The sequence below is a fragment of the Artemia sp. Qi Xiang Cuo genome, chromosome 6, assembly GCF_049724085.1.
Source record: "Artemia sp. Qi Xiang Cuo chromosome 6, ASM4972408v1, whole genome shotgun sequence".
Taxonomy (NCBI): domain Eukaryota; kingdom Metazoa; phylum Arthropoda; class Branchiopoda; order Anostraca; family Artemiidae; genus Artemia; species Artemia sp. Qi Xiang Cuo.
The window spans coordinates 35,750,737-35,766,286 of NC_142799.1; the positions used below are offsets into that span (position 1 = coordinate 35,750,737).

The following is a 15,550-nucleotide window of genomic DNA, read 5'->3' on the forward strand; positions in this document are numbered from 1 at the left end:
GCTTCTTTTTCCATGGTTGAGTAACATGTTACAGTTGGGACCAGTTTCCTACTACAGAATGCAATTGGGTGCTCTTCACCATTCCTTTGGGTGAGAACTGCTCCAACACCTATGTCAGAGGCCTGTCTGTAACAAAACATTCTTATTGAAATTTTGTGTCACCAAAACAGGGGCTTTGATGAGTGCTTTTTTAGGTTCTTAAATGCACCAACCTGTATCTTGTTCAGCTCCAACATGTTTGGAGATTTTTTTTTCAGAAGCAAAGCGAGCAGTTCAGCAATTTTAGTAAAGTTCTTGACAAATTGCTAATAATATACTGCCATTCCTATAAAAGAACGAATTTTTTTCTTGGACACAGGTAGGGGGAAATCTTGAATAACCTGGACCTTGCTCTCTAATGGGGCAATTTCCCCATTTCCAATTTGGTGACCCAGGTAGCAAACCTTGTTCTGAGCCATTTTAATCTTTCTTGGGTAGATCTTCAACCCTGCTTCTTGTAAGCACTTCAGCGTTTTTTTTTTATGTCTACTAGGTGCTCCTCCCAAGGGTCACTAAAGATGACAATATCATCCAAACAGGCCCCAGCAAATGTCTTGCAGGGCTCTAAAACCTTGTCCATAATATGCTGGAAAGTTGCAGGAGCACCATGCAAGCCAAATTGTATGACCAGAAACTGATAGAGCCTAGAAGACATCTGGAATGCCATCCTTTCCTGGCTACCTTTCTCCAGCTTGATTTGCTAGTGCTCTCTAACCAAGTCTAAGACAATGAATATTTTCTTGCTGCCAACCATCTCCAAGAGCTTGTCTATGTAAGGTAAAGGATACACATCAAAACAAGATGTTTTGTTAAGCATGTTAAAATCAAGACAGAAGCATAGTAATCTGTCCAATTTTTTAACCATGACAGCTGGAGAGCACCATGGACTAGAAGATGTTTCAATGAGGCCCAAGTCAAACATGTAGTTGACTTCCTACTCAATGGCGACCTGCTGGCTTTGCGGGGTGTGGTATGGCCTGTGCCTCAGAGTTCTTGACTCACTGGTATTAATCTAATGTTTCTTGATCTTAGTTCTTCCTGGTGTCCCTGAGAAAGTTTATCAGAAATCCTCCAGTAGACTTAACAGCTCTTCCTTTCTCTTTTTGCTCAGGTGAGTTATTGATTCACACAGACCAGAACAAACTTTGCCGTCACCACCAGATGAGTATAGATTCAGTTTGCTGTCAATGGCTGCCATCAAAATTTCTGGTAGTCTCCTCTCAAATCTCTGCAGAAGGGTGATGTGAAGCACTGTATTTCTTCGTTGCTTCTCGGCATCTCAATTTCGTAATTGACTCAGCCAATTTTCCACAAGACTTTAAAGAGGTCTTGCCACTACATTTCCAGCTTGTGGTTACTGCTGACAGAAGCATTAGGGCTTCATCTTCCAACTGAAGTGTACTAGGCTTTGTATGACAGTTGTATAGCTTCCTTTGTTGGCTTGCCACTTTTGTCCAATTTTATTGAGCTTTGTTCATCAGTTTTTCAATGCAAGAGCATACTTGCAACCATTCAGCAGCTGGTCAATTTTGTCTTAGAGCTGTTGGTATTGCCTCCCACTGTTCTTTGAGAATATCCAGTGGTTCTCTTTGGACCAGACAATTGTTTTGTGCTGCAAAATGGCAGGAAATGCCACTTTGAAACTGGTTAGAATTTTGACTACTATTAGCACAGCTTGCTACTTACCACAAACTCTTTGAGAAGGTGATAAAAAGAAAATAATGCGTACATAGTATTTGTTTGGGAAAGAAAGGGCTTATTTATCCGTATTTGCTTTATATAACAAAGTTTTCTGTAAAAAAGTTTTAAAGCCCATCAATAAATAAAACACTTACAGTGTCCAACTGGTTCTCTTTGTTGTATTGTTAAATACTTTAAAGAAAGAAGCATTCAAACCTTAGAGTGGAGAGTAGAATGTTTGGGGGGGGGGGGGTTATCCCCCATGTATAGGATAATTTCCGTTTGTTTTGAGTTTTAATTTTTACCTTTATTTTCATTTGAGAAATGCAAATGTACATATGCCAAAGTGTTTCTGCAGAAGAAAGAAGATTAGCAAGGAGCCAAGAGAAAAATAAATGTGTAGAAAAAGAAGAGGAGTAACAAGCACTAGGGATAGTAGAATTGAAAAAAGAAAACAAGAGAATCTTTTAGCAAAGAGCTAAAGAGGGAAAAAAAATACAGATACTACTCAGTCACAGCTTGTCAAAGAAGAATCTTCTAGATTGAAAAAAGTAATATAAAAGGGGTATCTAATATAAGCAAAGATGTTTCAGCTTGTCATATGAGCTAGAATGAACATCAGTCACTTAAAAAAAAACAAAAAAAAACATGCAAAGCAAAGTTTGATTGGTAGCCTACGCATCAGAGTCAATGCACTAGTACTGACGTAGTAAAGAGGGGAGTGTCTCTAGTGTATTCTAACTGTTCTAACTATTTTTACAAAAAAGGAAGGAAAACATAATGCAGTTTAAAAGCTGCGAGTCTCTTGAGAGCAAAATAGTGTTTTCTTTCGCCAAGACCATGTTTAGAGAGTTAAATTGTTAAGGAAAATAATTTGAATCATGGCCTACTCATGTCTTTGGTTTTTTTTTTTATGTCAAAATGATTGCTCTTCAATTTTTTTAAGGCCCTTGTTTACTGTTTGAAAGATGTGAGTTGTCTGGGAGTAGAACCCGCTACTATGCATGTTCGGTTTGCAGAAACAGGAAGGAATGCCCTGTATTTATTTTGGAGTCAGAACATAAACTAGGCAAAAAGTCAAAATTCAATTATTTGGAACATAGTAAGTAAGTTAGGCTCTATTTAGAGAGTAAATTATTCTTATAATTTTTTATGTTTCCATTGTCAAATCCTGTTTTTTTACGCTATTCCACTCTGGGTTAATCCCTGTCAAACAGTTTGTGGTAATGAACTGTCAGAAAGGAGCAATGGGTCTCAATAGTGACCAAAACTCTAAGAAACAGAGTCTAGATAACAATAGATACATCAAAAGAATCGAATTTTGATGCTTATTCAAAGTATGTAAAATTCACCAAATTTAATGGCACTGAAAAAAAAAAAATCCATCAAAAGTTACAGGCCTGAGAAAAGTTGCCCTATTTTTGTAAAAGGGGGGAAACACCGCAAAAACATCTAGTGATCTTAATGAAAATCATACTTTAAGATTCAGCATATCACAGAACCCTACTGTAGAGTTTTTAAGCTCCTATGTACAAAAATGTGGAATTTTGGATTTTTTACCAGAAGAAAGATCATAGATGTGTGTTTATTTGTTTGTTTGTTTTTTTTTTCAGTTGTGATCGTATCAAACCAGTGATTGTAGAAGCTCGGGAGGGGGCTCATTTGATCGGAAATAAGTTCTAGTGCCCTTTTTAAGTAACCAAAAATATTGAAGGGCAGGTAGCCCCCCTTCCACACGTTTTTTTCCCAAAGTCATCCAATCAAAATTTTGAGATAGCCATTTCATAGCATAGTCGATAAGTCTAATAACTATGTCTTTAAGGATGACTAAACCCCTCACAGTCCCCAGGAGAAGGATTGCAAGTAATGAACTTTGCCCATTGCATTGTATAGTATTAGCTATTTTCAGCGGGGATTTTTTTGATGTAGGGGGGAGGAGGTTACATTAGAGGATCTTTTCATGGAGAAATTTTTCTTGAGTCAAGGGAATTTTTCACAGAGGGTGAGCCGGATTCCCCAGCATTATTTAAAAAACGATCAGAAAATAAAGAAAAAAACAATTTTTTTCAACTGAAAGTAAGGAGCGACATTACAACTTAAAACTAACAGTTATTATTACGTAAATGAGGGGGGTCTCCCCCTCCTGAATACCTCGCTTTTTACGGTAAAGTTTTTTTTTAGAACTTTTAAAGAGCCTATTATTCTAATTGAATGGCCTTTATGATTCAGGAGTCATTCTTAAAGAATTGGGACAAAATTCGAACTTTAGGGTGAGGTATTAAGGAGGGGGCGCCCCCCTTCATATATGTAATAGTTTCTGTTCGTTTTAAGTTTTAGTGTTGCTGCTTACTTTCAGTTGAAAAAAAACTTGTTTTTTTATTTAATCTTGTAAAGCTACCACTTGTAAATAAAATTAAACTTTGTAACTCATTCTGTTTTGGAAATTTCACCCCTAATTTAACCATGTTTCAAGGGCAATGCTGCTTAAAGAAAAGTAACTAGTGGGTTTATCTGTTACAAATATGACATTAATTCCAGCTCAATAGATAGTTTATATCCAGTTCAATAAGTTTGGCTTCTATTTTTTTTGTGTCTTTTGTTTCTTTATTAAAAGCTTATATTACCATTTTCTGATGCTCAGTTTAACTTTCTATTAAATAAAAAAACAAGGTTTTTTAACTGAAAGTAAGGAACAACGTTAAAACTTAAAACGAACAGAAATTATTCCATATATGAAAGGGGCTGTCCCCTCCTCAACGCCTCGCTCTTTACGCTAAAGTTTTTTATTGTTTAAAAAAAATAGAGTTGTGAGAAAGTCATACTTTAGCGTAGAGAGCGAGACGTTGAGGAGGGGACAGCATATACGGAATAATTCCAAATAAACACGCATTTGTGATCTTTCTTCTGGCAAAAAAAAAATGCAAAATTCCATATTTTGTAGATAGGAGCTTGAAACCTCTACAGTAGGGTTCTCTGATACGCTGAATATGATGGTGTGATTTTCATTGAGGTTCTATAACTTTTAGGGGGTCTTTACCCCTTTTTTCGAAAATCAGCCAAATTTTCTCAGGCGTGTAACTTTTGATGGGTAGGACTAAACTTGAAACTTATATGTTTGAAATCAGCATTAAAATTTGATTCTTTTGATGTATCTATTGGTATCAAAATTCCGTTTTCTAGAGTTTCGGTTACCATTGAGTCGGGTCGCTCCTTACTTACAGTTCGTTACCACCACAGTTTATATAATTATCCAGTAAGTTTACCGCTGATGATTTCTGGCTCTTCATTCTCGGTGCGAACAAAAAGCTCCTCCCACTTATTTGTGCACTTATTGTCCACTTATTGGTGAGCCGGCCAAGTGGTTTTGTCAGTACTTGTTCCGTAGGTGATTGTTCTTTGTCTACTCATGAAAAGATCTAATGTCGCTTATGTTTATACGTTCTCTGGAGCACTCACACGTTTTTATAAACGTGCGGGTGCTCCTCGGGTTTTTATAATGGGTGAGATAGGGAAAGATCATACTGCTAATTATATAAAGTGTGGTTACCACGAACTGTTTGATGGTTTACAAAATCTGTGATTTATAAATTCTGCCACTTCTTCTGATCAATTGTAGTTTCAGCCAACCAAGTAGGAACCCATTATTGACTCCGAATGGGACCCTCTGCTGCCATCTATAATCAGTCTAACGGGACAATATCAGAGTGAATATAAGGAAATTTTCGTCTAGATTCGTGGTGGTAATCAGACAGGGAATTCTAATACATCATGAGGGGAATTAAGAAACAATATGGCTTCTCTGGTCTTTAGGCTTAGCGATAAATTCAGTTAATATTCTTTCGAAGCCTTAATAGTGTAACTAGGAACAACTTAGATATTTTCCAGAAATTCAAACGAGATGCAATGAGACTGAATATATTTAAAGCGGAAATTGTTTCCTGGGAATTTTAAATGTGACAGCGAAGGGATGCCAAAACAAAGGAACATTCAGAAATTACGTTTAGGGGATTATTTGGGCGAAAAAAATTAATCGACATTTTAGGAATTATTTGGGCGAAACAAATTAATCGACATTTTGGAGGATGATTTGGGGTGAAACTCTGTGGTCGCTATAATAGACATGTACACAATATGGAATGTGGACGGTATAAAATATTGTTTTTAGCAATGGAGTATGCTAAAAATTTGAAAGTAATAGTCAAAATATTGATGTCAAAATAACCTTGTGAGTTAACCTTGCTTTACTTCTCTATTGTGTTTGGTATAATACACAAATACCAATCGAGCAGTGTTGTCATTATAAAATATGTTCTAACATTCTAGTATACTAAAAAGTTGATACTTATAGAGATGTAGGTGGCAGGGAAAGAATTTTAATGAGGAAATTCAGAACAATCCTTAGAAATCCTTAGAAATCAAGAAATGAGGTGATTATAGGTTTGAAGCATCAAAGATCGTAACCATCAATGACCCTAAGCACCAAGGACCTCATCCTGCAAAGGCCCCCCTATCCCCAACTTTTAGGCCCCCCCATTTTTTTATACTTTTTTAGTTTTTTAATTTTTTTTTATTTTTTTAAAGATGAAATTTTTTTCAACTTAAAAATAAAAAATTCACATTTAATATTTGCAAAATTTGTTAGAATGATAACACTTTATCTGTTAGAAGTAATAAGTTTACTGTCAATGATACCAAATTTTTCGTAGAAGTAACCATTTTTTCATTTATGATACCAAGTTTTCTGTCAGAAGTAGCAAGTTTTCCCTAACACTAACAATTTTTCTCTTCAAAATATCAACATTTTCCCTTAATACTAACAAACTTTTACTTAACACACTTAAATTTCTCTTAGAAATAATAGGTATTTTTTTAACAGTAACATATTTTTTCTAATAACACCAACCTTTCCGTCATTGATAATAAATTTCTCTTAAAAGTAGCAATTTTCCATCATTGATAACTAGTTATCAGTTAGAAGTAATAAGTTTTCTGGCAATGATACAAAATTTTTCATAGAAGTGACAATTTTTTCGTTATGATAACAAATTTTCTGTCAGAAGTAGCAAGGTTTCCTTATCACTAACAAATTTTCTCTTCGAAGTAACAACATATTCCTTAATACTAACAAACTTTTACTTAAAACACAAAAATTTCTCTTAGAAGTAATAGGTATTTTCTTAACAGTAACATATTTTTTCTAAAAGCACCAAGTTTTCCATAAAAAATAACAAATTTCTCTTAAAAGTGACAAGTTTTCTGTCAATGATACCAAATTTTTCATAGAAGTAACAATTACTTCATTTATGAAGAAATTTATATTTTTTCCCTTATCACTTATATCACTTTTTTCCCTTTTTTTCACTTATATTTTTTTCCTTATCCCTAACAAATTTTCTTTTTAAGTATCAACATTTTCCCTTAATACTAACAAACTTTTACTTAACACACTCAAATTTCTCTTAGAAGTAATAGGTATTTTTTTAACAGTGACATATTTTTTCTAATAACACCAACCTTTCGGTCATTGATAATAAATTTCTCTTAAAAGTAACAATTTTTCATAATTGATAACAAGTTTTTTGTCAGAAGTAGCAAGTTTCCCTTGTCACTAACTTCCCTTGTTTCTCTTCGAAGTAACAGCATATTCCGTAATACTAACAAACTTTACTTGAAACACTTAAATTTCTCTTAGAAGTAATAGGTATTTTCTTAACGGTAACATATTTTTCTAAAAGCACCAAGTTTTCCATCAAAAATAACAAATTTCTCTTAAAAGTGACAAGTTTTCTGTCAATGATACCAAATTTTTCATAGAAGTAACAATTTTTTCATTTATGAAAACAAGTTTTCTTTCACAAGTAGCAAGTTTTCCTTATCACTAACAAATTTTCTCATCAGAGTAAAAAAATTTTCCTTAATGCTAACAAACTTATACTTAACACACTCAACTTTCTCTAAGAAGTAATAGGTATTTTATTAACAGTAACATATGTTTTCTAATAACACCAACCTTTCCGTCAATGATAATAAATTTCTCTTAAAAGTTACAATTTTTCATCATTGATAACTAGTTATCAGTTAGAAGTAACAAGTTTTCTGGCAATGATATCACATTTTTCATAGAAGTAACAATTTTTTCCTTATGATAACAAGTTTTCTGTCAGAAGTAGCAAGTTTTTCCTAACACTAACAAACTTTCTCTTCGAAGCATCAATATTTTCCATTAATATTAACAAACTTTTACTTAACGCGCTAAAATTTCTCTTAGAAGTTACAGGTATTTTCTTAATAGTAACAAATTTCTTCTACTAGCACCAAGTTTTCCGTCAAAGATAACAAATTTTTCATAGAAGTAACAATTTTTCGTTATGATACAAGTTTTCTGTCAGAAGTAGCAAGTTTTCATTAACACCAACAAATTTTCTCATCAGAGTAACAACGTTTTCCTTAATACTAACAAACTTTTACATAACACGCTCAAATTTGTCGTAGAAGTAATAGGTATTTTCTTAACAGTAACTTATTTTTTTTATAACACCAACCTTTCCGTCAATAATAATAAATTTCTCTTAAAAGTAATAATTTTTCATCATTGATAACTAGTTCTCAGTTAGAAGAAACAAGTTTTCTGGCAATGATACCAAATTTTTTTTTAGAAGTAACAAGTTTTCTTCCAGAAGTAGCAAGATTCCCTTATCACTAACAAATTTTCTCCATCGAAGTAACAACTTATTCCTTAATACTAAAAAACTTTTACTTGAAACACTTAAATTTCTCTTAGAAGTAACAGTTTTTTATCTTCGCAGTAACAAATTTCTTTGCTACTGCACCAAGTTTTCCATCAAAGATAACAAATTTCTCTTAAAAGTGACAAGTTTTCTGTCAATGATACCAAATTTTTCAGGTAAGTAACAATTTTTTCATTTTTGAAAACAATTTTTCTGTCAGAAGTAGCAAGTTTTCCTTATCATTAACAAATTTGCTCATCAGAGTAACAACTTTTTCCAGTAACAACTTGCGTTCAGAGTAACAACTTGTTTTCATAAATGAAAAAATTGTTACTTCTATGAAAAATTTTGGTATCATTGACAGAAAACTTGTCACTTTTAAGAAAAATTTGTTATCTTTGATAGAAAACTTGGTGCAATTTGAAGAAATTTGTTACTGCTAAGAAAAAAAAACTGTTACTTCTAAGAGAAATTTAAGTGTTTTAAGTAAAAGGTTTTTAGTATTAAGGAATAAGTTGTTACTTCGATGGAGAAAATTTGTTAGTGATAAGGAAATCTTGCTACTTCTGGCAGAAAACTTGTTATCATAATGAAAAAATTGTTACTTCTAAAAAAAGGTGGTATCATTGACAGAAAACTTATTACTTTTATCTGTTAACTAGTTATCAATGATGAAAAATTGTTACTTTTAAGAGAAATTTATTATCATTGACGGAAAGGTTGGTGTTATTAGAAAAAATATGTTACTGTTAAGAAAATACTTTTTACTTCTAAGAGAAATTTGAGTGTGTTAAGAAAAAGTTTTTAGTATTAATGAAAATTTGTTACTCTGATGAGAAAATTTGTTAGTGATAAGGAAAACTTGCTACTCCTGACAGAAAACTTGTTTTCAGAAATGAAAAATTTGTTACTTCTATGAAAAATTTGATATCATTGACAGAAAAATCGTCACTTAAGTGAAATTTGGTATCTTTGATGTAAAACTTGGTGCAATTAGAAGAAATTTGTTACTGCTAAGAAAAAAAACTGTTACTTCTAAGAGAAATTTGAGTGTTTTAATTAAAGATTTTTTAGTATTAAGGAATAAGTTGTTACTTCGATGGAGAAAGTTTGTTAGTGATAAGGAAAACTTGCTACTTCTGATAGAAAACTTGTTATCATAACGGAAAAATTGTTACTTCTATGAAAAATGTGATATCATTGCCAGAAAACTTGCTACTTCTAACTGATAACTAGTTATCAATGATGAAAAATTGTTACTTTTAAGAGAAATTTATTATCATTGACTAAAGGTTGATGTTATTAGAAAAAACATGTTACTGTTAAGAAAATACCTATTACTTCTAAGAGAAATTTGAGTGTGTTAAGTAAAAGTTTGTTAGTATTAAGGGAAAAATTTTTAAACATTTGTTAGTGTTAAGAAAAACTTGCTACTTCTACAAAAAACTTTATATCATAAACAAAATATTCCTACTTTTAGGAAAAATTTGGTATCATTGACAGAAAACTTGGTGCTATTAGAAGAAATTTGTTAATCTTAAGAAAAAAAACTGTTACTTCTAAGAGGAATTTAAGTGTTTGAAGTAGAAGTTTATTAGTATTAAGGAATAGGTTGATACTTCGAAGAGAAAATTTTTTAGTGCTAAAGAAATCTTGCTACTTCTGGCAGAAAACTAGTTATGCTACTGTTAAGAAAATACCTATTACTTCTAAGAGAAATTTGAGCGTGTTAAGTAAAAGTTTGTTAGTATTAATGGAAAATGTTGATACTTTGACGAGAAAATTTGTTAGTGTTAAGGAAAACTTGCTACTTCTGTCAGAAAACTTGTTATCATAATGAAAAAATTGTTACTTCTAAAAAAAGTGGTATCATTGCCAGAAAAACTAGTTATTTCTAACTTATAACTAGTTATCAATGATGAAAAATTGTTACTTTTAGGAGAAATATATTATCAGTGACGGAAAGGTTGGTGTTATTAGAAAAAAAAATGTTACTGTTAAGAAAATACCTATTACTTGTAACAGAAATTTGAGTGTGGTAAGTAAAAGTTTATTAGTATTAAGGAAAATGTTGTTACTCTGATGAGAAAATTTGTTAGTGATAAGGAAAACTTGCTACTTCTGACAGAAAACTTGTATTGATAAATGAAAAATTTTTACTTCTATGAAACATTTGGTATCATTGACAGAAAACTTGTTACTTTTAAGAGAAATTTGTTATCTTTGATGGAAAACTTGGTGTTATTAGAAGAAATTTGTTACTGCTAAGACAATACCTATTACATCTAAGAAAAATTTAAGTGTTTTAAGTAAACGTTTTTTAGTATTAAGGAATAAGTTGTTACTTCGATGGAGAAAATTTGTTAGTGATAAGGAAATCTTGCTACTTCTGGCAGAAAACTTGTTATCATAATGAAAAAATTGTTACTTCTAAAAAAAATGTGGTATCATTGCCAGAAAACTTGTTACTTCTAACTGTTAATGATGAAATGATCAATAATGAAAAACTGTTATTTTTAAGAGAAATTTATTGTCATTGACGGAAAGGTTTGTGTTACTAGAAAAAAATATGTTACTGTTGAGAAAATACTTATTACTCCTAAGAGAAATTTGATTGTGTTAAGTAAAAGTTTGTTAGTATTAAGGAAAAACTTGTTAGTCTGATGAGAAAATTTGTTAGTGATAAGGAAAACTTGCTACTTCTGGCAGAAAACTTGTTTTCATAAATGAAAAAAATGTGACTTCTATGAAAAATTTGATATTATTGAGAGAACACTTGTCACTTTTAAGAGAAATTTGTTATCTTTGATGGAAAACTTGGTGCAATTAGAAGAAATTTGTTACAGCTAAGAAAAAAAACTTACTTCTAAGAGAAATTTAAGTGTTTTAAGTAAAAGTTTTTTAGCACTAAGGAATAAGTTGTTACTTCGATGGTGAAAATTTGTTAGTGATAAGGAAAACTTGCTACTTCTGACAGAAAATTTGTTATCATAACGAAAAAATTGCTACTTTTATGAATAATGTGATATCATTGCCAGAAAACTTGTTACTTCTAACTGATAAGTAGTTATCAATGATAAAAATTATTAATTTTAAGAGAAATTTATTATCATTGACGGAAAGGTTGGCGGTATTAGAAAAAATATGTTACTGTTCAGAAAATACCTATTACTTGTAAGAGAAATTTGAGTCTGTTAAGTAAAAGTTTATTAGTATTAAGGAAAAAGTTGTTACTCTGATGAGAAATTTGTTAGTGATAAGGAAAACTTGCTACTTCTGACAGAAAACTTGTTATCATAAACGAAATAATTGTTACTTCTATGAAAAATTTGGTATCATAGACAGAAAACTTGTCACTTTTAAGAGAAATTTGTTATCTTTGATGGAAAACTTGCTGCTATTAGAAGAAATTTGTTACTGCTAAGAACAAAAAACTGTTACTTCTAAGAGAAATTTAAGGGTATTAAGTAGAAGTTTATTAGTATAAAGGAATAGGTTGATAATTAAAAGAGAAAATTTGTTAGTGTTAAGGAATTCTTGCTACTTCTGGCAAAAACTTCTTATCATAATGAAAAAATTGTTACTTCTAAAAAAAAATTGGTAACATTGCCAGAAAACTTGTTACTTCTAACTGATAACTAGTTATCAATGATGGAAAATTGCTACTTTTAAGAAATATATTATCATTGACGGAAAGGTTGGTGTTATTAGAAAAAATATGTAACTGTTAAGAAAATACCTATTACTTCTAAGAGAAATTTGATTGTGTTAAGTAAAAGTTTGTTAGTATTAAGGAAAAAGTTGTTACTCTAATGAGAAAATTTGTTAGTGATAAGGAAAACTTGCTACTTCTGACAGAAAACTTGCTTTCATAAATGAAAAAAAATTGTTACTTCTATGAAAAATTTGGTATCATTGATAGAAAACTTGTCACTTTTAAGAGAAATTTGTTATCTTTGATGGACAAATTTGTGCAATTAGAAGAAATTTGTTACTGCTAAGAAAAAAAACTGTTACTTCTAGGAGAAATTTAAGTGTTTTAAGTAAAAACTTTTTAGTATTAAGGAATAAGTTGTTACTTCGATGGAGAAAATTTGTTAGTGATAAGGAAAACTTGCTACTTCTGACAGAAAACTTGTTATCATAAGGAAAAAATTGTTACTTCTATGAAAAATGTGATATCATTGCCAGAAAACTTGTTACTTCTAACTGATAACTAGTTATCAATGATGAAAAATTGGTATTTTTAAGAGAAATTTATTATCATTGACGGAAAGGTTGGTTTTACTAGAAAAAATATGTTGCTGTTAAGAAAATACCTATTACTTCTAAGAGAAATTTGAGTTTGTTAAGTAAAAGTTTGTTAGTATTAAGGAATATGTTGCTAATTCGAAGAAAAAATTTGTAAGTGATACGGAAAACTTGCTACTTCTGACAGAAAACTTGTTATCATAAGGAAAAAATTGTTACTTCTATGAAAAATGTGATATCATTGCCAGAAAACTTGTTACTTCTAACTGATAACTAGTTATCAATGATGAAAAATTTGTATTTTTAAGAGAAATTTATTATCATTGACGGAAAGGTTGCTTTTACTAGAAAAAATGTGTTGCTGTTAAGAAAATACCTATTACTTCTAAGAGAAATTTGAGTGTGTTAAGTAAAAGTTAGTTAGTATTAAGGAAAATGTTGTTACTTCGCAGAAAAAATTTGTTAGTGATAATGAAATCTTACTATTTCTGACAGAAGACTTGTTATCATGACGAAAAAATTGTTACTTCTATGAAAAATTTGGTATCATTGCCAGAAAACTTATTACTTCTAACTGATAACTAGTTATCAATGATGAAAAATTGTTACTTTTAAGAGAAATTTATTATCAAGGACGGAAAGGTTGGTGTTATTAGAAAAAGTATGTTACTGTTAAGAAAATACCTATTATATCTAAGAGAAGTTTGAGTGTGTTAAGTAAAAGTTTTTTAGTATTAAAGGAAAATGTTGATACTTCGAAGAGAAAATTTGTTAGTGATAAGAAAAAATTGCTACTTCTGACAGATAACTTGTTATCATAAATGAAAAATTGTTACTTTTATGAAAAATTTGGTATCATTGACAGAAAACTTATTACTTCTAACAGATAAATTGTTATCATTCTAAAAATTTTTGCAAATATTAAATGTGAATTTTTTATGTTTTAAGTATGTTGTATCTCATTCGAAGACATGTAAAAAAAAGTTGAAAAAAATATCATCTTTAAAAAAATAACAAAAAACTTCAAAAAAGAAAAACTTCTAAAAAAAAGTATAAAAAATGGGGGGGGGGCTAAAAGTTGGGAAACGGGGGGCTTGGGAGGTGGAGGTCCTTGGTGCTTAGGGTCATTGATGGTTGTGATCCTTGATGCTTCAAACCTATAATTACCTCACTACTTGATTTCTAAGGATTTCTAAGGATTTTTCTGAATTTCCTCATTAAAATTCCTTCCTGGCCATTTACATCTCTATTAGTATCAACATTTTAGTATACTAGAATGTTAGAACATATTTTATAATGACAACACTGCTCGATTGGTATTTGTGTATTATACCGAACACAATTGGCAAGTAAAGCTAGGTCATCTTGACATCAATGGCTCTATTAATTTCAACTTTTTAGCATACTCCATTGCTAAAAACAATATTTTATAACGTCCACATCCCATATTGTGTACATTTCTATTATAGCGACCACAGAGTTTCACCCCAAATCATCCTCCAAAATGTCGATTAATTTGTTTCGCTCAAATAATTCCTAAAATTCCGATTAATTTTTTTCGCCTAAATAATCCTTTAAACATAATTTCTGAGTGTTCGTTTGTTTCAGCATCCCTTCACTGTCTCAATTCAAGTTCCCAGGAGACCAATTGAGTGTCAAATATATTCAATGTATCTTGATCTCGTTTGAATTTCTGAAAATTATCTATGTTGATCCTAGTTAAACTATTAAGGCTTCGAAATAATATTAACTGAATTTATCCCTCAACCTAAAGACCAAAAAAGTCATATTATTTCTCAATTCACCTCATGTTACATTAGAATTCCCCGGCTGATTTCCACCACGAATCTAGACAAAAATTTTGTTATATTCACTGTGATCTTGTTCCGTTAGACTGGTTATAGATGGCAGCAGAGGTTCCCACTCGGAGTCAATAATGGGTTCCTACTACTCGCCTAATATGGTATTTTTTTTCTAATGTTTGTATCACCTCTTTTGCCATTATTCAATCTTTAAAAGTTTTACACCAAAAAAGCCCCCCCCCCACTTTGACCAATGTTAGGTTGATTTATGTCTGAAAACCAAAATTTATAATTTCTTTCCATTTCAAAATTCTGAAGTTTGTATTACAGTATCGTATTTTCGTCAGTGTTGCCATGTTCAAAACGCGAAAATAGATAAAAAAAACAATTAGTTACATTTTACTACGTATTTCCTCCATACACACCTAAACACTAACATGTTGATTCCCAAGCACAACTACACCCTTAAAGAAAAGCTGCTTCTTCTTAAGCTGGTTTCCCACCCGCGTTTTTTTTTTTTTTTTTTTTTTTTTTATCTCTTGAATTAGTGCCCCTTTGCAACAAACTGCTTATGGAGGTTTTCCTCATTATGAGTTGAAATCACAAGTTTTTCTGAATTTCTTAAGGTATAAATGGCCTAGTATGGTTATAGATGGCAGCAGAGGTTCCCACTCGGAGTCAATAATGGGTTCCTACTACTCGCCTAATATGGTTTTTTTTTTTTTTTTTTTTTGCTAATGTTTGTATCACCTCTTTTGCCATTATTCCATCTTTCAAAATTTAACACCAAAAAAGCCCCTCCCCCTTTGACCAATGTTAGGTTGATTTATATCTGAAAACCAAAATTTATAATTTCTTTCCATTTCAAAATTCTGAAGTTTGTATTACAGTATCGTATTTTCGTCAGTGTTGCCATGTTCAAAACGCGAAAATAGATAAAAAACAATTAGTTACATTTTACAACGTATTTCCTCCATACACACCTAAACACTAACAACATGTTGATTCCCAAGCGCAACTACACCCTTATAGAAAAGCTGCTTCTTCTTA

At 31.2% G+C, this 15,550-nt stretch overlaps 1 protein-coding gene across 2 annotated transcripts in view; it reads left to right on the forward strand.

Moving 5' to 3' along the window:
- The window catches only part of LOC148951171 (rRNA N(6)-adenosine-methyltransferase ZCCHC4), a 94,495-nt gene that overhangs the window by 36,414 nt on the left and 42,531 nt on the right, over window positions 1-15,550 (forward strand). For both annotated transcript variants that reach the window (XM_089090696.1, XM_089090695.1), the window contains one exon: window positions 2,666-2,825. In XM_089090696.1, the coding sequence (XP_088946822.1) occupies window positions 2,666-2,825 (160 nt within the window). The remainder of the gene's footprint in view (window positions 1-2,665; window positions 2,826-15,550) is intronic.